Source organism: Budorcas taxicolor, chromosome 17 (assembly GCF_023091745.1).
Source record: "Budorcas taxicolor isolate Tak-1 chromosome 17, Takin1.1, whole genome shotgun sequence".
NCBI classification, from domain to species: domain Eukaryota; kingdom Metazoa; phylum Chordata; class Mammalia; order Artiodactyla; family Bovidae; genus Budorcas; species Budorcas taxicolor.
Genome location: NC_068926.1, coordinates 5,457,805 through 5,483,808, shown reverse-complemented (window position 1 = coordinate 5,483,808; position 26,004 = coordinate 5,457,805). Strand labels below are relative to the sequence as shown.

At 40.8% G+C, this 26,004-nt stretch overlaps 1 protein-coding gene across 5 annotated transcripts in view; it reads left to right on the top strand.

Annotated features, from left to right (window-relative positions):
* The window catches only part of ARFIP1 (ADP ribosylation factor interacting protein 1), a 136,541-nt gene that overhangs the window by 47,029 nt on the left and 63,508 nt on the right, over positions 1 to 26,004 (top strand). For all 5 annotated transcript variants that reach the window (XM_052654627.1, XM_052654624.1, XM_052654625.1 and 2 more), the window contains exons 2-3: positions 3,349 to 3,450; positions 22,696 to 22,804. In XM_052654627.1, the coding sequence (XP_052510587.1) occupies positions 3,358 to 3,450; positions 22,696 to 22,804 (202 nt within the window). In that variant the 5' untranslated portion in view covers positions 3,349 to 3,357. The remainder of the gene's footprint in view (positions 1 to 3,348; positions 3,451 to 22,695; positions 22,805 to 26,004) is intronic.

Below are 26,004 nucleotides of genomic sequence, written 5' to 3'. Positions count from 1 at the left end.
AGCAACTTAACAACAGTATATGCAGCCGATTATTATTCAGCCTTAAAAAGAAGGGAGACTGACACATGTCCAATACGGATGAATCTTGAGGACATCATGTAAAGATGGAAGCCAGTCACAAAAAGTCAAATACTATATGACTGCCTTGATGTGAGGTGTTTAGAGCAATCAAGCTCATAGAAAGTAGAATGATGCTCACCAAGGGCTGTAGGGGAGCTGGAGGACGATGGAAATGGAGTCATTGTTTAATGGGTATAAAGTTTCAGTTCTGCAACATGGAAAAATTCTGGAGATTGATTACACAGCAGTGTAAATATATGTAACCCTGCTGAACTATACATTTAGAAATGGTTAAAAGGGTAAATTTTTATGATATGTGTTTTTTACCACAATAAAAAAATATAAAAGCAAGGTTTGTTTGATTATAAGGTCATAATTTGGAAAGAAAAGATCTAGACACAGATAATACTTTGTCAGCAAACTTTCACAAGTACCCTAGTTGGTTGACTCACTCAATATCCCCAGTTCAGACCTTCAGAAAGAGTTTGATTGCCTCTGGAAATTCCTCTTTTCTGTATTGGCAGTAATTTTCTAACCAGGTCCTGTTGTCATGCCTGTGAATTGCAAGGCCTTGTGTCAAGGATTCTTCTTTGGCTCAATCAGTGGCCACCTCTTAACTGAGGACTGTGAAAGAGGCAGTTTCTCTTATTAGAGATCAGTGAACGTCCGTAAATACATGCGTTCAGTTCAGCTCAGTCCATTGTGTCTGACTCTTCGCAACCCCATGGACTGCAGCACGCCAGGCTTCATACATGCATAAAGGTAGCCAGATATAATTTAAATAAGACATTTCAAATCCTTTTAAAGTAGATACTACTTTAGAATAATCATAAGGAAGATACAGTGGATGCTATGATGAGGGACTCAGTTACCTGCTTTAGGACCAGGGCCCTCCTTCCAGGACTGGTGCCTGCTGAGGGCTCATAGCTGAGTCTCTCCAGGAATTGCCTCTGCGAAAGAGAGCTGCGTTGTCCACAGTTATACCCCTGTCTAGCGGATAGCTTGCATCTAACAATCAGGTATGGATGTGGGAGCTCAAAGGCCTGGTCCCGTTGCCTTAATTTGGAACAGCTTAAGGAGCCTCGGCTTCAGCGCTCTGTGTAGGCTGGGCCGAGCCTTGTGGCATAGCAGCGCTGCGGCTCTGGGGGCCTCCCTGCCCTCACTCACGCTCGGGGAGGGCTCTACAGTAGGCCTCCTGTGCTCAGAGACTTCCCCAGAGTCCAGGCTAAAGCAGAGGGATGTTTTGTTTTCCTGCCTTCGACTTTTTGAAATCTTCTCTCTAAAATTTCTTTTTTTCAATTTTCAAGGCTTACATGAGATGTTCAGTTTATTAATTCCGTCACTAGTTTCAAGCCTGTGGTATGATAGACTCTGAAATATGGCATTTTTTTAAGCCAGTATTTTTTATAAGCTATTTTAAGAATGCAAGGAAATAACTAAGTTTTCTGAGAAATATTTTAAGTGATATTAATAGGATTTGACATTATTTTGAAAGTTCTTTTTTCATTGGCTTAACCAATTAGGATTTCAGTTTGACATTTTAGTCTTTTATTAAAACTGTCACCAAGTAATTAAAGTACACTGATTTTGAGGTACTTGATAATTCACTTTTTTTTTTTTTTTTGGTTTAGTTACTTCCCGTTAGTTTGTCTTCCCGCAGTGATATTCATAAGTAACGAACATATGGCTCCAAGGTCCATGAGTGGGACAGAGGAGTGCGTGTGGAGCCTGAGTGTATAATGATCAGTCTAACACCTCCGTAACCGTGAAGCAGACTTTTGATGTAACTACGTCCTTTTGACTCGGCAAGCCTTTGTTAAGAACCTCTTGCTTGTCGGACCCTGGGCCAGTCTGATGGAACAGCGATGGCCCTGATGTCTCTGCCCTCAGGGGCCTGACCTGGGGGAATGTATTGATTTGCTTAGATCTGTGTTCTGTTGCCCTGGGGATACAAAGATACAGAGATAGTCTAGTCAGCTTTGTGTCAGACATTAGAACATTATTACGTATTAATATAAAATTTGTCATGGTAAAGAAAGAGGTTTGTATAAGGAGTAGAAGTGTAATTAAGAGAGGATCTGTCGAAAGTAGAACATTTCTAGAGCGGCCAAGAAATAGGAATCTGGCCTAGGAAGACCCTACGATCTATGTAACCTATAGCATTCCAAAAGTTTTAGAGGATCCTCAAGAAAAAGGGACAGATACTTAACTGTCCTAGGTGTTTACTGAAGAGTCCAGTCATCTCCCACACGAAATCAGCGGTTCTTTTCCCTAGAGCAGTGACTGCCTTACTTGTTTTTTATACTCTGTGGAATCTAGTAGAGTGCCTTGCGCATAACAAGTTTCACTAAGTGTTGGTTAAATTCGTTTGTGCTAGCGTACCCAGTCGCTTCAGTTGTGTCTGACTCTTGTGACGCTGTGGCCGGTAGCCCACCAGGCTCCTCTGTCGATGGGATTCTCCAGAGAAGAATACTGGAGTGGGTTGCCATCCCCTTCTCTAGGGGATCTTCCCGATCCAGGGATTGAACCATGTCTGTTACCATTAGTGTTAGTGTTAGTGTTAGTCGCTCAGTCATGCCCGACTCTTTGCGACCCCATGGACCGAAGTCCACCAGGCTCCTCTGTCCATGAGATTTTCCAGGCAAGGATACTGGAGTGGGTTGCCATTTCCTTCTCCAGGGGATCTTCCCAACCCAGGGATCGATAGTGCCACCTTTTAAAATTTCTCTATACCAGTGTTTTTCAAAGTGTGACCTGTAGATCCAAGAATCTTTCAGGGAGCCTGCAAGGTTAAAACTATTTTCAGTAATGTGTGATAGTCACTCAGTCATGTCTGACACTTTGCAACCCCATGGACTATAGCCTGGCAGGCTCCTTTCTCCATGGAATTCTCTAGGCAAGAATAGAGGGATCTTCTCCAGGAGATCTTCCTGAGCCAGGGATCGAATTCAGGGGTCCTGCATTGCAGGCACACTCTTTATCCTCTGAGCTTCCAGGGAAGCCCATTTTCAGTAATATTATGACATTCTTTTCATTACAAAAATTTTTGTGTCATTTGCCCCCGGGCATCTACAATAAGGTACCTACAGTAAGATCAAGAAATCTAAGTTGAATGCAGTTTTAAAAGCCAGATGTGTTTTTATTATATTGGTATCATGTTTATTATATAAGGATTAGGTAGGCTATAATGGTGGCTTTTATGTGCTATAAACACGAATATAGTCTTTTGAATATTTGCCTTTTGTGATTTGGTGTTACTTACGACTATCTCTTTCCTCATTTTTTTAGGAGTCTACCATGGCTCAAGAATCTCCAAAAAGTTCAGCAGCAGAAATCCCGGTGACTAGTAATGGCGAAGTTGACGACTCTCGTGAACATGGCTTTAACAGGGTAAGAACCCTTCTGTCTCTCAACACAAAGACTTGTGATAAGCCCTTAAGTGCTGAGATGAAAGTAATAGAGTCTATTCATGATATAGGAACGTGTTCTTAGATTGACTGTATTCTGGAATCTAATATTATTATGGAGGGATGACTAGGTGGGTCATGTTAGTAATTTGTCCAGAATAAGCTTCTGGCCAGTAAAGCATTTAGGCTTTGATGTTACTATCTGTAATTTTATTGTATAATCAGAGCAAGAGTGTCTCTAATGATTTTGGCATATAACTTTATTAAAAAACTACTTTATTCTACTTGTGATAAAAAATATTAACTATAGGTTATTCTTTAAAACATTGGTCTCTTTTCTTAGTACATAATCCCTAAGTAGGTGCCTCTTCATTTTGCTGTTTACTTTCTAGAGTGACATATTTGACTGAGTGGAAAATGAAACTTGGGATCTGTTTAATTTTGATCTGCCTCTCATTTGAAACTGAAATTTAATGCATTTAAGTGGAAACACCATGGGTTTAGAGATAATGTGGGTTCAAATTTCAGCTGTGCCTTTCCTAGCAATGTAACCTTGGCAGATATTTACTTATTCTAATCTCTCTAAATGGGAATTTTATTTTTATGGTAATGTTAATGTTAAATGATATTAAAATAAGTAATATGCCTAATATGGTCCTAGAAATGAGAGTGATGTTAATTATTTCTGGAGATATTTCCTTTAAACATTCCTTTTTGACGTGTGTGTCAAACACTGACACGTGTACAACATAAAATAACTTGAAAAATACAGTTTTCATATTCATGAAAAAGTAATGGTTGAAAGATACTTGAATTATTTTACAGCTTAAATTGGACTCTTTTACTTCATATGTTTGAGAATAAAGTTCTTTATTTTAGTTTAACAGAAGATAATACTTTACTTTTAATTTTTAAAAATTTAATCATTTTTAAAAATATTTATTTTTGGCTGCATTGGGTCTCCACGGCAGCACATGGGCTTCTCTGTGGCGGGGGCGCAGGGCTCTGTGGCGGGGGCGCGGGGCTCTGTGGCGGGGGCGCGGGCCTCTGTGGCGGGGGCGCGGGGCTCTGTGGCGGGGGCGCGGGGCCCTGTGCTTGTGGCGCGGGGGTCTGTGGCGGTGGCGTGGGGCTCTGCGCTGGTGGCGCTGGGCTCTGTAGTTGCAGCACACAGGCTCTCTAGTTGGGGTGCAAGGTCTTAGTTGCCCCACAACGTGATGGATCTTAGTTCCCCGACCAGGAATTGAACTCATGTGTCCTGCATCAGAAGGCAGATTCTTAACCACTGGCCCATCAGGGAAGTCCCCAGAAGGTGATATTTTAGGTCACAGTTTCTCGTTCCCAGCATCACTGACATTTAGGGCCAGAGAAATTCCTTTGTGGAGGGTTGGCCCGTGCATGTAGGGTGGTTAGCAGCATCCCTGAGCTCTTCCTAGTAGATGCCAGTAGCCCCTCCAGTAGTTAACAAGCACAAATGTACCCAGGCATTGCCAAATGTCAGGGGTAGGGAGAAACTTGTCTCTGGTTGAGAACCGCTTTTTAGATAGATCATTTTAGTGGACTTTTGGAAAATTCCACTCTATTTCACTTATTTTTGGCTCAAGTCATTTAGAAGAAATAGATGTGTCTTCAAGCTTGGGATGTGTTTTTAATTGCAAGTGTTTTAACTTGGTTTATAAGGACCGACGGGCCAATACCGAGTGACTGACAGAATTTGCACACCTGGGACTCAGACAGCGCTGTAAATCAGCTGTGTGTGTACTCACTCAGCTGTGTCCGACTGTTGGCAACGCCGTGGTTGCCAGGCTTCTCTGTCCGTAGTATTTCCTAGGCGAGAACACTGGAGTGGGTTGCCATTTCCTCCTCCAGGGGAGCTTCCCGACCCAGCGATCAAACCGTTGTCTTTTGTGTATCCTGCATTGGCAGGTGGAAATCCTGAGCACTCGGAGGAAATTTTCACTTCAGATTTTAGTCTTTCTGGTATTCGAAAACACTGAGATATGCTTGCATGTTAAGGAAACTCAAGTTACCATCCTTAGACGTTCTACCAATAGCTTTATAGACTTCTGTTGATTTAAATAACTCATTATACCAGGATTTTGGTTAATGACTGCTTTGTCTTATTTTTGGTAACAGCCCCTTTTTGCGAATCTATCCTGCAGATATTTATTGCATGTATGTTGTGTACCAGGCACTAGGGATGACAGTGCCTGGGCCACAACAAAATAACAGAGAAGCCTGCCACCAGAGAGTCGGTGTTCTTACACACAGTCTGGTGAGACTTTCTATCTAAGAAGAGTGCAGCACGTACAAAACGCGGCATTGTTTTGAAGATTCACCTGCCATCTTTAGCTTGGGGTGGTTTTTTTGAGCTACAGCTTTTGCATAGTAAAAAATGCACATGTTGAGTGTGCAGCTCGGTGGAACCAGCGCCCACACCAATCTGGAGACCATCTCCAGGCCTTTCCCAGCCCCGTCACCCTCTTCTAGGCAGTACATCCCCCGCCCTTCCAGAGTCATTCCTGTCATCATTCTGGCACCACTGATTGCTTTTGACTGTCCTGAACTGCATGGAAGTGGAATTACACTCTGCGTACTGTTTTTGGACTGGCTGTCACGCAGCATTGTATCTGTAATGTTGCTTTGGCAATATCTAATTCTTCTTTTCCCCTGGAGAAGGAAATGGCAAATCACTCCAGGATCCCTGCCTGGAAAGTCCCATGGACAGAGGAGTCTGGCGGGCTGTAGTCCATGGTTCGCAAGAGTCGGACACAGCAACGGCTGAACCACCACCAGTTCTTTTTCACTGTAATACGGTTTTCCATTGTGTTAATACACCGCAGTGTGTGTTAATAGGCCCTGATTTGTTTATCCATTTGGTTTGTTTGTTTGTTTTTAAATTTTGTTTTTCCTTTTTCTTTTCTTTTTGTTTCTGGTGGGGTTTTTTTGTTTTTTTAAAAATGTATTTACTTTTTAATTGAAGGATAATGGCTTTACAGTTTGCTGTTTGTTCCGTCAAACGTCAGTGTGAATCAGCCATAGGCGAGGCCTAGGCTGTCTCCAGTCTGCCCCGCTGTGGCCGTTCTGGTACAGGTCTTTCGGTGCGCACGATCACCCGCTTCTGTGGGGTATTTACCATGCAGTGGAATTGCAGATCATGGGTACGTGGTGTTTGCCCTCGGTAGATTTTGTCAACTAGTTTGCCAGATGATCAAATTAGTTGGCAGTCCTGCCAGCGGTGAATCAGTGTTCTAGTTGCTCCACATCATTGCCAGTTTCTGGTGGTGTCACACTTGTAAGTTTTTGCCGTTCTGGTGAAATCGTAGCAGTTGCCTCTTAGTTTCACCTTGCATCTCCTTGATGACTAATGACGTCGAGCATGTTTTCAGGTTCTTACCGACCATCTGAATATTATCTTTTATGAAGTGCTTTTTCGAGTCCTTGGCTCGTTTTCCTGTGAAGTGGATGCCTTCTTCTAGGTCATTGGTCGCAGTTCTTTGCATGTTCTGGGTATAAGTCGTTTGTATGGATGTGTGTCTTGCAGATGTTTATCTCCAGTCTGTAACTAGCTTTTGTACCATATTAATGGTATCCTTAGATGGCCAAAGGCTAATTTTAATGAAGTCCAATTTATTAGTGTTTCTGTCCCTTTAATGATTTTTGTGACCCTTGTATCTTTGCCTGTCCCCATATCATAAAGATACTCCATCTTCTAAAAGCTTCTCTGCCTTACTTCTTGCACATAGGTCTGTGATCCATCTTGAATTTTGTGGATGGCATGATGTAGAAGTCAAGGCTCTTTTTTTTCCCCACGTGCATATCATGTGATATGCATCGTTAATTGAAAAAAAATCCTTTCTCCACTCAGGGGCCTTTGCTGTTGACCACGTGATCATATATGTGTAGCTGTGTTACTTGGCTGACTGTGTTATTTCTTGGTCTTTTTGTCTATCCTTGCAGTAATACCACACTGTCTTACCCACTTACCAAAGTAATTAAGTCTGAAATAAATAGTAGCTTCAGCCTTGGTACCTGGTAATTCCTCTAGCTTCGTTCTTCTTCAGGGTTACTGTGTACCTGAAACCTATTCATGAGTCTTTAGTTGAGTACCTTAATTTGCCTTTGAGTATCATTGAAAAGGTTTTTTTAATCCTTTCAAATTTTAACTTCAGAGTCTTTTTAGAGTGAAGTGAATTAACTCATATATCTGTGTAAGTTCTTTGCTTACATAGTCAAAACCAGTTAACTTGCTGCTTTATAAGTTAACTTCTTACTTAACGTCTACTTCTCTTTTTGGAGATTCCCCTATAATGTTTCATTTTCTGTTGAGGGATAGAGAAGGGAAAAAGGAAATGTTGTCCTGGAGGTCTCCTCTTAATAGGTATGAACTTTACCGGTAGGCAGAGTTCTTCCCTCATAGCTCAGTTGGTGAAGAATCCGCCTACAGTGCAGGAGACCCCAGTTCGATTCCTGGGTCAGGAAGATCCACTGGAGAAGGGATAGGCTGCACACTCCATTATTCTTGGGCTTCCCTTGTGACTCAGCTGGTAAAGAATCCACCTGTAATGTGGGAGACCTGGGTTTGATCCCTGGGTTGGGGAGATGCCCTGGAGAAGGGAAAGGCTACCCACTCTAATATTCTGGCCTGGAGAATTCCATGAACCGCACGCATAGTCCATGAGGTCGTAAAGAGTCGGTCGTGACTGAACGAGTTCATTTTTGCTTCACTTACCAGTAGGCGAGACTCCTTGGAAGCAACAATTCAGTCAACCAGTATACCCCACTTTACCTCCGTAAAGAAGCTCAACATCATAAAGCTTGTTTCTCTTTGTACCTGCTCTTATGAAAGAAAAAATATACCATGAGAGTTTCTTACATATTTAATATTTTAGAATAAAAATCACCTCTATGATCCCTTTTACTGAGTGAAAATAGTATTTCAATAGCATCTTTTGACTCCTTTAAACAAATTACACTCAAGACCTGTTAGGCATATATTTACCAACATTTTGGCACACTCCTTTATTTTCCTGAGCGATAAAAGGGAGATTTTATCAGTATTTAACATTAAATTCGTGTTTCTGTTTTCAAATAGATAGAAGTTCATAGAGAAAGTGGGTGTAATGTACTGAATATTGCTTAGCAGTATATAGACTAGTAAAGAGATTGTATAAAAAACTGCCTCATAACTAGAGTTTTCTAGTTTTAAAAGCGTGTTTTACTAATACACATCTTCTTTTATACATACCTGATGTCTAAAATTATGTAACTCACAACATTGTAAATGAACTATCCTTCAATTTTAAAAATTGATAACAGTGAATAAATCATATAATGGCTTTTATTTAATGCATATTACACTTTTAAAAGTATAAAGTCTTATACAAAATTTTATATATATATATATGTGAATGATATGAACGTGTTAGTTGCTCAGTTGTGTCCGACTCCACGACCCCATGGACTGTAGCCCGCCAGGCTCCTCTGTCCGTGGAATTCTCCAGGCAAGAACACTGGAGTGGGTAGCCATGCCCTCCTCCAGGGGCTCTTTCCGACCCAAGGATCGAATCTGGGTCTTCTGAATTGCAGGCAGATTCTCCATCTGAGCCAAAAGTTAAGATGGCTTATTAAGTTGCCATAACTTGGCTGGCCAGTCGGTGTCACTGTGGCCCAGGCAGTGAGAGAGTGAGTCGCTGCTTCTGTTCTCTCTGTGTCTTATTGCCACTGATTGCTTTTTCACTTGATTTCCCTTCTTAGTCTCCTATTATGAGAGGCCCTGGTGGACTGTACCTCAGCATCCACGTTGAAATAGAGGGTATAATGGGAGAATTTGCCCTAGAAACTCCCTGGTAGCAGCGTAACACCTGTTAATGTTTCGAGGTTTGTTACTTGTCTTAGAGGGGCAACAGCTATGTGAAGAGAGAACAGGATGATAATCTTAGTATTATTGCAGTTCTTTACAGCAAAACTATTTTTTCTCCTAAATAAAAAGCAATTGGTATTTTTTAAAGAGTAGTGTAAAGTTTAATCTCTAAAGAATACAAATGATTCTTTTACTTATAAGCTACATGCTATTTATAATTTATTCTGTTATATTGTTCAGTCACCCAGTCATGTCTGACTCTTTGTGACCCCCATGGACTGCAGCGCACCAGGCCTCCCTCTCCTTCACCATCTCCTGAAGTTTGCCCAAGTTCATGTCCATTGCATTGGTGATGGTATCCAGCCATCTCATCCTCTGAAGCCCTCTTCTCCTTCTGCCCTCCATCTTTCCCAGCATTAGGGACTTTTCCAGTGAGTCAGCTATTTGTATCACTTGACCAAAATACTGGAGCTTCAGCAACAGTCCTATCATTTCAGCAACAGTCCTACAGTGCTGGTCAGAATATTAGGTTAGAAATGTGCAATTTGTACCATGAGTTTAAAGAAGCAAATACTAGCTCCTTGTGAGTTAAATTGAAACTTCTTATGAATTAAGTTATATTTGGCAGATTTAGAAAAATTACCTTAGCTAAAATAAAACTTTTCCTCTGGTAGGCCCAAAACTAAAATTCCTAATTTAGCTTTTTCCACCTATGGACCTTGTCTCTAGAAAAACGTACGTATATACAAAACTGCCAAATCTTGTGTTCAATTTCAAGGAGTTTAGGATCACTTGAATTCTGCCTGTGGACCCTTGGGTTCCTATGTCTTAAATATTCCTGGTCTACAAGTTTTGAGTTAAATCACAGAATGTTAATTCAATAGAAGTACCTCGAAGATCCCTGGATCTCACTACTTTAGTTTACAACTGAGGAAAGGGGCCCTGAGGTTACGATGGAATTGCCTACACTGACTAGCTATACCAAAAACTTACGTGATTGGCTATAAGTACAGTGTGGCCAGGCATGTTCGTTCATTACCTTATCTCCAGGGCCTGGCAGCAGTGCTACACGTAATTGATAATCGGGCTTTCATTAGATGTTTGGTGAACGAATGAACAAATATTAGAATGAGAACTAGAAACACAGTTTCAAGAGTTCTGTGGAACAATGGGAAGAAATAGACTTTTAGACTGGACACATCCTGTGTCCTTAATTTCCCGGCGTGCATCATGGTCGCTATTGCTGCTGCTGGAAATTTTGTTGTTTTGAAAGTTTTTATTGTTATTTTTCTTTTACTCTTTTTTTGTTGTTGTTTTGTTAAATTGTTTTCTCCATTCCCCTGTACTTATCAGTTTGGATAGCAGTCTAAAGACTTGAGAAAGAATAGGAATTATAAGAGCCTGTTTGAACATATTTCCTCCCCTCACCTTAATAATGTAACTGTCCATTTATGTATCTGCTTTTCCCAAGAGCTTGCAATTACATTTAGGACAGAGATAGTATATGCACGCCGTACAGCTTATGGATCACAGTGATTTTTCAATAAAAGATTGAGTTTTAGTTTGACTTAAATCTAACATATTTTCTACCTCATTCATCCTACCCTGGAGTTTGAATAGCATGTGATGAATGTTTCTGCGTTACCTGAAAAATTTAGTAGCTCAGTCACATTAGATGAGGGCTTTTCCCTAAGGCCAGTTTTTACCAGATGTATATCTTGGACACTTTTAAAGGAATGGCAAATGTTTTTCAAGGATTGTTTAATCCTTGCAAATATAGATTCATTTTAATATTTTCTTTTTAAAGTATAGAATATATTCTTAGTACTGTTACCACAAATTAAATTTTTAAATGTGTTTATTATATATACATCTATTAAATTAACTCTGGATTTGTATTCCTGTTTGGGAAATACAAAATTGTGAATAAACATAATTTTTAATGAAAGGCTGAAGCCCTGTGTATCTTAGTTATAATTTTTAGATTGTGCCTTTATAAACAAATGCTATCATGGACAACTTTCACTATCTAGGAGAAATTGTTTTGAATGTAGTTACATAAACATATTTCCATAGTAATAGTTTTTGAATGAATTCGGAATTTTCTTGCTGCAAATTGGTACATGATTTCATTCTTATCAAACTTCAGTACTACTTAGAATTGAGACTATAGTCTGGACGCAGAGGTTGGGGTGGGACCAAGAGAACAGACAGTCAACTGTCAAAAGATAGTGATGCTTTAAATTCTTGTTAAAAGTTTGTTGAGTGACTGAGAGGGAAGTGGGCAGGGAGAGAGAAGTGAGATTGAGATTGTGTGTGCATATATCTGTGTGTGTGTTGATAAAATGGGGAAAGCTGGCAAGCCAGGAGATTTGCTGTCTGGATCACGAGAATTAACAGATATGAGAGGAGACTGTGGTCAGAAAATAAGTTGTTAGGTTTAAAATTCCAGAAGTGTTGCTTCCTAAGCAATGACAAGGTTCAAAGAGTGGCCCTGGGAGTCCCAGTTGCGTAAGTAGAATTGGGCGTGAAAGATGAAACGCATTGTAGCTGAGACCTAAGTGTAGGCTGGGTGTATTGTATTAGTTGAGTACATTTTTCATCTGCCGTTCCACTTTCTTGGCCCCTTGTCTAGCCACATATCACCAAGTCTGGGTCAAACTACCTACTTCACGCTTCCTACAAACATGCTGAGGGGGAGACTGACACATCTTTACAGACTGTTATTACTGCAGCCCATCATTCTACATCAGTGTAGGTAGACGGGCTTATGCAGTGGACTTTATTTCAAGTATTTCACAATTTATATTTTAAAAAACGCAACATACTACATGCTGGATGTACCATGTAGAATGTTTGATGAGCTGTGAAAACTCAGCTTAGATGCCTTATATATTGCTTTGGAAGGGTTGCAGATTGAACATAGAATCATTCCCTGAAATTGTGCCCAATGCAGCATGCAAAATGCTGGGAACACCCAGGATGATAGTAGGAGTTGTGGATAGAACAGAAACCCTGGGTGTGTCAGCGCCCTGGACTGGCTGAGAAGGTAAGTGACGGAGTGGAGTAGTTTGGGCCATCCACAGGGCGGTGAGGGGTGGAAGTGAGCTGCACAAGGACAGAAAGCGGTTCCCTATGGCAGAGCTCCTCAGGACGCAGACAGAGGGTTCCCTGCAGCAGAGTCATCTGGCTTACTTGTTTGAAATTCTGACTCCTGGGCTCCACACTCCAACTTAGCAAGAACTACAGCAGGCGGCTAAGAACTGCGTTTTTAGTAGTTTTCTCAGATGCTTCTTACCCAAGCTAAAGTTTGAGAACTGGTAGTTTACCGTGGAGAGCTGAGAACATGCTGCCCCTCCCTCTGCCCACTTGATAAGCAGAATGTTGGCGAATAGCCCGCTGTGACCCAGTGTAATTGTCAGAGAGGGCACCACGAGGAGGCTAAGGATGCTGTAGTATGCTTAGAGCCGGGTTGGGGGTGGGAAAGTCTGGTGAACCACAGCATTGCTTCTGGCAGACATTCCTTGTAAGTAGCTAACTGTCAAAACAACAAGAGGAGATTTTTAATTACCAGAGTTCATAAAATATTTAACACAGAATTTTCAAGCTGTTTCTTTTGAAATTATATAAATGCTATGGAAGGTTTTATTCGTTTTGAAGAATGAGATGTGTAAATTGAGAAAATTAAATTAAGTATTAGTATTATATATCTGCTGATGCTGCAAAGTCACATCAGTCGTGTCCGACTCTGTGCGACCCCATGGACGGCAGCCTACCAGTCTCCCCCGTCCCTGGGATTCTCCAGGCAAGAACACTGGAGTGGGTTGCCATTTCCTTCTCCAGTGCATGAAAGTGAAAAGTCAAAGTGAAGTCGCACAGTCGTGTCCGACTCTTAGCGACCCCGTGGACTGCAGCCCACCAGGCTCCTTTGTCCATAGGGTTGCTAAATGCTATTAGTGCCAGAAAGGAGTAAGGTAGATGGTCTTAGGGAGCTGCTGTCTTCAGGAAGAAAGAATACAGACAAATACTGTTGATACCGTATGAGAGGTGATGTTCTTAGCCTGGTATAGCATGGTGTGAGAGAAAGGGTATGAATGACTAGGGAATTGCTCTCCAAGCCAAATCTAAAGGATGAACTAACAGGTGAAGAAGGATAAAAATAGGCCCATCAGTAGGAGACCATAGAATTGAAAATTCACCATTATTGCAGTGGGGAGTATGGGGGCAGAGGTGTGCGAAATGCTGAAGAGCCAAGTAGGGATAAGGTTCTGTAAAACCTCAGAATCATGTGGAGGTTCTGACCCTACCTAAAAGTGGAGGACTTCAGACTTTACCTAGAATGATGTAAAAACTTGAAGGGCCTCGTGGCGTTTGCACTTTTGAAAGTTGTTTCTGCCTACTGTTCAGGGAATCCGTTTCAAGGCTGACGAGACAAAGGAGTTTCAGCTGGGTCACCACGGGAAGAAGGAGAGTGAGACTGTGGACTCTGCTCTCAGCAGAGAAACTAGAGCCTGTAAAGGACCCCGAGCCATTTTTAAAGCTGCAGATAGGAGGAAAACCTGGAAGATGCAGCGTGAGGAAACTAGAGGGAAGAGTCTGTAGTTTATAGACTGCTTGGAGAATCCGTACTGATGGTTGGTGCTTACAATGCAGTGCATGCCTAGCAATTCCTCCCTCTTAAGCTTTTTCCTCCTCTCTCTGAGTAAAAACGGAGTTCTCATCAATAAATCTCTAGTTCTGCTTCACTGTAGTGCTGTGCGTCTTATTAAGGATGTGTATTTTAAAGCACATTTGCCAAACATTTGGTTTCTTGTTAATTTTGCACTAACTTTAGTTCAAAAGTAGATTACTATGCTAAATTATAAGATTACATTTTTAACCTCATACTTACTCTTACCTCTGTTAAAATATGCAAATGGAAACAAGTCATTTTGGTTGAAAATGAGCCACCCCTTCACAGCTTTATGGAAGCTTAACTACAAGTATTAACTTATGTCCTTTGAAAAGAAACTGTACGTGAGACTTTTTTTGACAGAAGCATTATATTTTAATTGTTTGAAGATTTATTTTTAAAAGCTATTAAATACTCCAGTATTACAGTATTATCCTAGTAGCTTGAATAGGAAGTTAACTTCAGGTTTATACTGTTTTATTGTACAGTTGTTAAGCATGACTTTGCAGAGTCTCCAACCTTGAGTTGAATGTGAGCAATATAAAAATGCAAAGTAGGGATTTTACCTTGTTGGTTGCAAATAGGCTCGTTGTCTCCCAAGTACATTCTGGAAACTGTAGAAGGAAATGCAGCAGCAGCTACTTTAAAGGTCACTAAGGTAGTCACAGCCTTACCAGTGAGACATTTAAAAATTTAAGAGTTACGTAAGGCACATTTTAAAGTTCTTGTGAACTATGGGGCTAAATTATGTTAGAGAATGTGTGTGTTACAGAAAGCATTCAACAAGTTTGTAAAATACTGAGTGTTTTCTCACAAGTCATGCATTCCTCTCTCATAGAGCACATCGTTTTGTGTTGGAGCAACTTTGAACAGTCAGACAGCTATCAGAACGATAATTCTGTACACACTCTGAAGGGACCTATTCGTACCACTTTGGTAAGGCTCCTTCTGTTAGTAACAATTTAAGCAAAGGAGCCATAGTGCCTTTCAGATGTTACAGCTGTTTTACATAAAGGACAGGAGGCTCTTTTCCTGGAAGAACTTTTTGTTTGTTGAGTTAAGGACTCTTGGGAGACCATTGGGAGGGGTTTGAGTGAAATGTAATATCCTCAGAAAGCTAGCAGTTGTTTCTTCCAGAAACCATGCATGACAGAATGAAAGCATCCCGTAACTTCTTGAAAACTTAGGGGGTGAGAGGTGTACATCACACTTACTACTGAACCTGTTACTGTCTCCTCTCTTCCCAACTACTACATCTCTTTTTTGGGAATTTGCACACTATTTTATGACAGGACAGATGATTCAAATGAGTAGAGTTCTTGCAGTTAAGTTCTAAGAATATAGTAAACACAACTCTCTTGGACCTCTCTTCCCCTTTGTATGTTGTTTACAGTTTTTTATCCCTCATATTTTGAGAGATGTCTTCAACACTTTTTTACTTATGGAGAGCTGAAAAGCTGTCAAGACCTGAAGCAAAGCAATATCTAGGGAAACCACTCTATAAATAATTAACCTTAATAACCAAATTCACAAAGTTTAAGAAATATCTTCGTGCTTTGATACTATTTATTTTGTAAGTGATGATTATCTGGTTTTTAATATGTGGTTTTAATGTAAATACAAATAAAAGGATCACTAATATTTAAAACTAGAAACCATTAATTTAGTACATTAGTATATTAAAAAACAAACTGGGAAGGTAAGGATGATTTATTCAGCAAAATGAACAGACTCAGAGATTTGGTTTTAAAATAGGAAGTAAGTAAAAGTGAGGGTAAAGAGTGGTTTTAATTCGAAGTGCTCCCCCAAAACACTGCACAGATGAAAAAGATGTCCTGTGACAAGATTTTAAGTGACACTAGAATATAAGTGAAACAGAATGACAGATGTTGTCTGTTTTGTACCAGTAGGAAATTACAGGTGGAGAATGTATTTGCATTAGTATGTGTAAACTTGAGCAGATTCTGAAATAATGAGTTTTAAAAGCTATTTCTTAACTAAAGTGTTTAAAGAAAACATACTAGGTAAAATAAATTCCGAGTCTCTAATAAATTGCTAGTAGCTATTTACATTTATGATAGATTAATTACTATTGTTTTTTGATGCTTAGTCCTATTTCTGTGTGGCCTTTTTCCCATTTGTAAAATAGTAGTGATAATACTACTAAATGAGGTTATTTTAGGCAGTTCTTCCTTGTATAGTTCCAAATGTATTGATTTTGGTTGCTGCTGCTGTTGCTAAGTCACTTCATTTGTGTCCGACTCTTTCCAACCCTATAGACGGCAGCCCACCAGGCTCCCCCGTCCCTGGGATTCTCCAGGCAAGAACACTGGAGTGGGTTGCCATTTCCTTCTAATGCATGAAAATGAAAAGTGAAAGTGAAGTCGCTCAGTTGTGTCTGACTCTTAGCGACCCCATGGACTGCAGCCCACCAGGCTCCTCTGTCCATGGGATTTTCCAGGCAAGAGTACTGCAGTAGGGTGCCATTGCCTTCTTCTAATTTTGGTTGCTGTGGTTTAATTAAATAATGCCTGTCCCCAACACCACAGCTCAGATTGCTGTCACCACATTGTATTAAGTGTAATTGTGTAAAGTACACGGAAAAGGCAGTGGCACTCCACTCCAGTGCTCTTGCCTGGAGAATTCCAGGGACAGGGGAGCCTGGTGGACTGCCGTCTGTGGGGTCACACAGAGTCGGACACGACTGAAGCGACTTAGCCGAGGCAGCAGCAGTAGTATAAAGTTCAAACAGACTATAAATGGCGATGTGAATACCAGCACACATCATGATTGTTGTGTAATCATGTCACTTTCAAAATCTTTTGGTGATGGTCACTGTATTTGCTATTCATTTCACACAGATAGGAAATCATGTGGCCGTGTTATCATCTTGCTCATAAACCCATGTGATATTTTACAGAAGTGGATAAGCAAAAGGACATAGGTGAACGAAAATACAAGTGCAGCAAAGAAGTGAAAAAGAGTAACAGTGGAAGGAGTGAAATTCAGATCAGACCTAAACGAGTTGTAGAGGAAATAGCTGACCCATAGGTCTGTTGGCACTGTTGGAGGAGCTCTAGATTTGAGCCAGAGGAACTTAGTGAAAGCGCACTTAAAAACATAAGCGAGAAAAGAATCTTTAAAGTTTTGAGATGAATTTTTGAAGTTCATGGAATGATCGGTTTTTCCCATTAACCACTTTGCATGGTTTCGACCTGCTTGTTTAATTTTACAGTCTTGATCTTGCCCTGTCGTGCAGAGTGAGGACTGACTGTATATAAAGTGCTTAGGACAATCCCTGACACATAGTAAGTTCTTGAGAAACGTTTGCTATTGTGATTATTACTGATAGCACTGATTAGTTGTAAACATGATTTCAACAGAGGAGTGCGATGGCTAACTTCAACTGAGTGCCAAAAAATATGTACTGGGTATCTTACCCATATTACTGTATGTTTTTTTAATTTTGCTTTTTATCTTTGTGACTGCTGCTGGGACTTGGTTCCTGGGCATAGGCTTTCTCTCACTGCAGTGAGTGGGGCTCCTCTCTCCAGCTGCAGCACATGGGGCTCGTCACGGTGGTAGCCTCTTCCTGAGCTCTGGAGAAGCGTGGGCTCTTGGGCAGGCAGGCCAAGATGCCCTGTGGCCTGTGAGATCTTCCTAAAAACTACAGAACATCGTGGAAGGAAGTTAAAAAGGATCTAAATAAATGGAAAAGCATCTCACGTTCAGGGATCAGATGGGAATCTCCCCAAATTGATCTGATTGAGCACAATCTCTATCAGAATCACAACTGGCTTTTTTTTTTTTTTTGTAGAAATTGACAAACTGATCAGATGTAAACACAAAGGGTGCAGAATGCCCAGAGAATTGAAGAGCAGAGTTGTAGGGCTCATTACTTGTGATTTCAAAACTTCCTACCACAAAGCTACAGTAATTGGAACAATACGGTACTGACTTAAGGATGACATACAGATCACTGTAAGAGAATTGAGGGTAGAGAAATAGACCCTACATGTATGGTCAGTTGAGTTTCAGCAAGGGTGCCAAGGCAGTTTTCAGTGTGGAAAGAATGCGTCTATGCTGAGTCACTTCAGTTGTGTCTGACTCTTTGTGACCCCATGGACTGTGGTTCTTCAGGCTCCTCTGTCCATGAGATTCTCCAGGCAGGAGCCGTAGAGTGGGTTGCCATACCCTCCTCCAGGGCATCTTCCTGACCCAGGGATTGAACCTGCATCTCTTACATGTCCTGAATTAGCAGGTGGGTTTCTTACCAGTAGCGGCACCTGGGAAGCCCGTGGAAAGAATAGTCTTCAACAGTTGGTTCCGGGACAACTGGATATCCACATGTGAAAAATGAAGTTGAATGCAGACCACACACCATCGCCCTCACCATAGTTAGAAATTAACTGAAAATGGATCTATGACTCAAATGTAAGAGCTAAAACTATAAAACTCTTAGAAGAAAAACTTAGTGGTGAATCTTTATAACCTTGGATTAGGCACTTTAGTTTCTTAAATATGATGCCAAAATCGTAAGCAACAAAAGAATGAATAGGTAAATCAGACTTTATCAAAATTTAAAAGCTTTGTGCTTCAAAGAACACCATGAAGAAAGTAAACAGCCAAGAAAGTGGGGATAAAATATAAGTCATATGACTGGTAAGTGATTTTTATCTGTATCAGTGGAATGATAGATGCCCCAATTAAAAACGGGGCAATAGACTTGACTAGACATTTCTCCAGGGGAGATATTCAAATACAAATAAGCACATGTAAAGGTACTCAACATCACTGGTCATCAGGGAGATGTAAGTCATCACTTCAGTAAGATACTGCTTCACACCTGCCTAGTTGGCTGTAGCCAAAAAGACAGATAATAACAAGCATTGATGAAGATGTGGAGAAATTAGAACCTTCACACATTTCTTTTGGGAATGTGAAATGGTACAGCCCTTTCAGAAGACAATTCTGTCAGTTCCTTGAAAAGTTAAACATAGAGTTACTATCTGACCGAGCCAGGAACATAGAATAATGTCCAAAACTGGCTTGAAACTTCAGCATTCAAAAAACGAAGATCATGGCATCCAGTCCCATCACTTCCTGGCAAATAGATGGAGAAACAGTGACAGACTTTATTTTCTTGGGCTCCAAAATCACTGCAGATGGTGACTGCAGCCTTGAAATTAAAAGACACTTGCTCCTTGGAAGAAAAGCTATGACAAACCTGGACAGCCTATTAAAAAGCAGAGACATCACATTGCCCGCAAAGGTCCGTATGGTCAGAGCTGTGGTTTTCCAGTGGTCACGTATGGACGTGAGAGATAGACTGTAAAGAAGGCTGAGCGCTGAAGAACTGATGCTTTCAAATTGTGGTGCTGGAGAAGACTCTTGAGAGTCCCTTGCACAGCAAGAATATGAAACCACTTATTCCTAAGGAAATCAACCCTGAATGTTCATTGGAAGCACTGATGCTGCAGCTCCAATACTTTGGCCACCTGATGCGAAGAGCTGACTCATTGGTAAAGACCCTGATGCTGGGAAAGATTGAGGGCAGGAGAAGGGGACGACAGAGGATGAGACGGTTGGATGGCATCACCGACTCAATGGACATGAATTTGAGTAAGCTCCGGGAGTTGGTGATGGACAGGGAAGCCTAGTGTGCTGCGGTCCATGGGGTCGCAAGGAGTTGGCCATGACTGAACAGCAACAGTAACGACTGGAGTAAGCAGTACGCTGAAAGCACGTTAGTGCTGGTGAGGGGCTGGGGAAAGGTGGGAGTGGGAAGTGACCTCTAATGGGCGCAGTTTCTTTTTGGGGTGATGAAGATGATTAGACAGTGATGATGTCTGCACAACCTGTAAATATACAAACCCCACAGAAGTACATACTTTAAAATGGTAAACTTTATAACAGTGAAGTGAATTCACAGTACGGTGGATACTGTGTGTCTATCATTCAGTCAAGAAACAGCATCATTATGACCGTTTACATCACTGCTCTTTCCCCACATGAGCCATATGGCTCAGTCCCTCATTTTGTTCAGAATTCTGCACACATTTTACCTCTTCAGATAGACCTTCCCTGAATATCCCATCCAAAATAGCACCCTTTGCTTGTCACTCCGTATCCCTCTTCAGTTCAGTTCAGTCGCTCAGTCGTGTCCGACTCTTTGCGACCCCATGAATTGCAGCACACCAGGCCACCCTGTCCATCACCAACTCCCGGAGTTCACTCAGACTCACGCCCATCGAGTCTGTGATGCCATCCAGCCATCTCATCCTCTGTCGTCCCCTTCTCCTCCTGCCCCCAATCCCTCCTAGCATCAGTGTCTTTTCCAATGAGTCAACTCTTCGCATGAGGTGGCCAAAGTACTGGAGTTTCAGCTTTAGCATCAGTCCTTCCAAAGAAATCCCAGGGCTGATCTCCTTCAGAATGGATCGGTTGGATCTCCTTGCAGTCCAAGGGACTCTCAAGAGTCTTCTCCAATACCACGGTTCAAAAGCATCAATTCTTCAGCGCTCAGCTTTCTTCACAGTCCAACTCTCACATCCATACATGACCACAGGAAAAACCATAGCCTTGACTAGACAGACCTCAGTTGGCAAAGTAATGTCTCTGCTTTTGAATACGCTGTCTAGGTTGGTCATAACTTTTCTTCCAAGGAGTAAGCGTCTTTTAATTTCATGGCTGCAGTCACCATCTGCAGTGATTTTGGAGCCCCCAAAAATAAAGTCTGCCACTGTTTCCACTGTTTCCCCATCTGTTTCCCATGAAGTGATGTATCCCTCTTACCCTGCCTTAAAAAATTAAACTTACTACTTACTGCAGTTTATACTTGAACTGTGGGTTGGGTGTCCACCCTACCTACAGTCAAATTTTTGTATAACTTTTCCTTTGGTTCTCAGTATCCACAGTTCAGCCTCTGAGGAGTCAACCACCTTGGATCTTGTAGTACTGCAGTACAAGCATATTTATTGAAAAAAAAAATGCATATGAGGGGACACAGTTCAAGCCTGTGCTTTTCAAGGGTCTCCTGTGTTTTCCAGTCATGCATTGTCTCCGAGACGCTTATCTACTGTCAGTCCCCCCTTCCATCACGCCTCAGGTGTGTCTGCTGGACAGAGGGGTCCGTTTCCTGCAGCGCTCCCTGTGTAGCGGCTAGAGCAGTGGCTCTCGTGAACTTGGTGCTCAGTAGATGCTGATTGAATGAATAAATAAATCCTCTAGATTTCAGAGTTCAAGAAGTACTTTTTCTTTTCCTGTTCGGTTCTCCTGGACTTAGCCCCTATTCCAAATTCCTCTGATATGTCTTTACTGTGGCACCAAGTTCAACTTTTATATTAATGTTTGTATATCTTGTCTCTCCCTTATGTTATCTTTTTCTTTGCCCAGCAAGTCTAACATAGTAAGAATAAGCAGATACTCGATGAATTTTAAAGTGAGCTTGTTGCTGTAGCAACTCTGTTGGTTGGTTTGGGGATGTGCTGGGTCTTCGCCGCTGCGCAGCCATTTGGCTTGTTGTGGCGCATGGCCTTGTCACTGTGGTGGCTTCTCTCGTTGTGCAGCACGGGCTCCGGGGCCTGCAGACGTCAGTGGTCGTGGCTCCCAGGCTTGAGCGCACAGGCTCAGTAGCTGTGGCACATGGGCCTAGTTGCTCTGCAGCAAGTGGGATCTTCCCAAATCAGCGGTCAGGCCTGTGTCTTCTGTGTTGGCAGGTGGATTCCTTACGTTGAGCCACCAGAGAAGCCTGCAGCTTCTTAATCTATATGTGTTGTCTCTTAATTTAACAAATTCATTTACTTATTTGTCCAACAAATATTTATTGAATATGTTAGTGATAATCACTATGAGAAAAATAAAGATGGATAATCAGAAAAGAAGTTCCTGTGTGAAGGTTGCTGGAGTTTCAGATTATAGCTGTACATTGTATGTGGTGGAATAGGGCCTTAAGGCAGAATTTCAAAGACATCTTTTCGTGAAGAAGAACCAACAGGGTCCAGTCATAGACTGATTATGAAAATTGAGTAATTCCTCATATCCAAGCCAGAGGCAAGAAAGAACTTTTAGTTGGAAATCTGTGTTTCGTGGCGTTCTCTCTTTTCTTTTACTGTAAGACTGAATGTCAAATATTGTATATATTACAGTTACAAGCTAAATTGCAGTTAGGTTGGCAAATATCAGTAGTTTAAAATAAATCTAAATCGCAAGAAATTTTCTTTCCCTCACACTGATTGAAGCCCTGTGTACCTAGCTAACCTGCAAATCAAAGGGAAGCTTAATATTGCAAGTGAATGATTTATGTGAAACATCACCGAAGGCTCATCAAGATGATATTAAACATCAGTGAGCTTTTTAATATTAGACATGACTTTTTAGTCATCTTAATTCTTGAAATGATTTTCCTTATGTATCAGAAGATTCAGAATTTGACTTTGAATTTTAATATGTCTGATGCTTAAGTCTAAACTAGTGAAAGTATTTTGTATTTGGTATATGCTGTATCTCTTATAGCAAACCTTGCTTAGTTTGCTGCAGATATACATCATCTGGCACCGCCATGACAGCAGAAGGGAATACTAGATAGTAGAGAGAAAAATAGTTCACCCTGTGATTAACAGGACATAATTATGCTGGACTGCTATGTGATGGGAGATGTTTTACAAGATTTTCTCTTTTATTCATATGTTGCTAAGGATTTGAAGCGTTCATTACCAGCTGGACTTGGTCTCTCAGAAACGCAAATCACATCTCATGGCTTTGACAGTACCAAAGAAGGGGTTATTGAAGCAGGAGCATTTCAAGGTAAGGAACCCATTATTTTTAAAGATGAGTAGGGTAGAACATGGGAGAAGGTCACCAAAAGCTACCTTTATTAGAGTTAAGAACTTTGATTTCATGATAAAACACTGATTATAAACATAATCCTTTTTTCTTTAATTTAGGAATTGTTTTAATAGTTGTTTTTATATAAACAGATCAGTGTGCATAATAATTTCACTGATTACTACTTGAAAATTGGTTTTAAAATACCGAAATAAAAACTCAAAAATTATATCAAGAATGCAGATTTAAATTATTTTAGTGGTAACCACAAAATTTATGTCAATATTGATTTGTATAAATACATATTTCTTATTTCAAAGCAATTAGAAAATGAAACTTTTATTTTTCTCACTATATATGCTGTGTCAGAGGTCTCCCAAGAGCACCCTCCAATAAAGTAATTTTCAAAGAGGACTAACAGGACTCAGTGTGTAGTCATAATTCAGACTGTGATTGTAGCAGAGGTGTGCCGAGCACAGTCGGCAAATGCAAAGGGCACCTGCGGTGAAGACTGGGGTCCTTTCCCAGCCCAGTCACAAAGGACATGCTTAACTCTCCCAGGAGAGCTGTGGCAGCAGATGTGAAATGTCGCTACCCAAGGAAGGTAACTGAGTGCCTAGGGTTCTTACTGGAGACTGGTCACATAGGCACCCTCTGCCTAGCATGTGCCGGACTCCAGGCTCCCAGAAGGAAAGCATAAACGACACTGTGTGTATAAACAGTTTAGGCATAGTGAGCAAGTCTTACAAAATTCCGGGAATGGCAAGAATCACTCTGAAATTAAAGTTCTCAGATGCCATTTGAGGGCCAATCTTTTGTAAACTGGTCTTTTCAACAGTAAATAGTTAGACCTCGTATGTTAGCTCTTTTCTGCATACATCCCATGTATGTGTTTTTTTTCTTTTTTAATATAAAGAAAAATACTTCCTTTTTAAATACTCTTGCCTATAATACCCTTTTCAGGTATTTTTTTTCATTTTTACACAAGTGAGAGAAAGTAAAATCATGTGGATGTAAAAATAATTGTTTTCTTGACAGAGCTCTAGTTAAAGTAGCGATAGTTGGGTGTTCAGTGAGGTATTTTAATTTTAATACTGCATTCAGTTCAGTTCAGTTGTGTCCAACTCTGCAACCCCATGGACTGTAGCACGCCAGGCCTCCCTGTTCATCACTGACTCCTGGAGCTTGCCCAGACTCAGGTCTGTCAAGTCGGTGATGCCATCCAACCAGCTCATCCTCTGCCATCCCCTTCTCTTGCCTTCAATCTTTCCCAGCATCAGGGTCTTTTCCAATGAGTCAGTTCTTTGCATCAGGTGGCCAAAGTATTGGAGCTTCAGCATCAGTCCTTCCAATGAATATTCAGGGTTGATTTCCTTTAGGATGGACTGGTTGGATCTCCTTGCAGTCCAAGGGACTCTCAAGAGTCTTCTCCAGTGCTTTTTTTCCTCCAGTTCAAAAGCATCAGTTCTTCGGTGCTCAGCTTTCTTTATAGTCCAACTCTCACATCCATACACGACTACTGGAAAAACCAGAGCTTTGACTATACAGACCTAGTGTCGTAGCTTTTCTTCCAAGGATCTTTCTTCCAAGCATCTTTTAATACTGTATTATAATTTCACAAGTTGAGAGAAATATCTCCATGCCTTTGTACTCCTTAGCCCTCTTGCAGTATTCTATATTTTATTATACTAATGGCCGATATCTTAGTGAGAAACAACTTATATTTTAAAATATATTCCTTGCTAAATGGATCCTAGAAATAGGCATTTAGCATAACCCAGTATACTATCTTCTACAAAATGAGTGGGCTCTCTACTGACATGGTTTTTTTCACCCTTCATTCTTATGTTCACAAAAATAAAGATACAGAAAAGCAACATGTGCATCAGTATCTCAGTAGTCATTGCATAGCGTTGTGGTGGTGTTCTCTAGGCTTTGAATAACTTTGAATAACTTGAATAACTTTGAATTGGAGAAGGTTGACCGATTGCCTAAGATTATGACCTTTGAAGACACAAGGCACACTTTGTGTGACAGCATTTTCCAACCAGTCACCAATTTCCAAATTTAAATGTCAACATAGAATTAAAAAAAAAAAGACTTTTACAATTAAGATGTTTGAAGGTTTTCAGTGAAATTATTTAGCTGACGTTTGGTTTTATCCTTTCCCCCTTAAACAGAATAGTATATACAGTAATCAAAGTCAGCTGGCATTGTAACCTGTTGTACATGAACATGAAAATGCCAGTCAGTTTCACTTGCTTATAGATCCATTGTAGTCCCTCAGATTGGAATAAAAAATATGTTTTGTGATAATGGCAGTAATTTATGCCTCTTTGAATTGACCTTATAAAACACTTTTTAAAACAAGCTACATAGTTAATCAGTATGTTAAAAAGATAATCATTCTGTCATACTCAGATTTGTTAAGCATTTACTGGAAAGTTGTAGTTAAGTGTCCTTGTTTTGAGGCATGAACATGATTTTCTCATGTTTAAAATTTAGAATATGTTCTTATTGTTGTTCAGTTGCCAAGGTGTGTCCAGCTCTTTGCAACCCCCATAAACTGCAGCACGCCAGCCTTCCCTGTCCTCCACTATCTCCTGGAGCTTGCTCAAACTCATGTCCATTGAGTCAGTGATGCCATCTAACCATCTCATCCTCTGTTGCCCCCTTCTCTTTCTGCCCTCAATCTTTTGCAGTATCAGGGTCTTTTCCTCTGAGTTGGCTGTTCACATCAGGTGGCCAAAGTATTGGAGCTTCAGTTTCAGAATCAGCCCTTCCAATGAATATTCAGGGTTGATTTTCTTTAGGATTAACCTGGTTTGGTCTCCTTGCTGTCCAAGGGACTCTCAAGAGTCTTTTCCAGCACAATTCGAAAGCAACAGTTCTTCAGTGCTCAGCCTTCTTTATGTCCAGCTCGCACATCTATACATGACCACTGGAAAAACCATAGCTTTGACTGTATGGACCTTTGTTGGCAAAGTGATGTGTCTGCTTTTTTGAGTTTTGAGTTTTAAGCCAGGTTTTTCACTCTCTTCTTTTACCCTCATCAAGAGGCTCTTGAGTTCCTCTTCACTGTCTTGTCATTAGAGTTGTATCATCTGCATATCTGAGGTTGTTGATATTTCTCCTCACAGTCTTGATTCCAGCTTGTGATTCATTCCAGTCTGGCATTT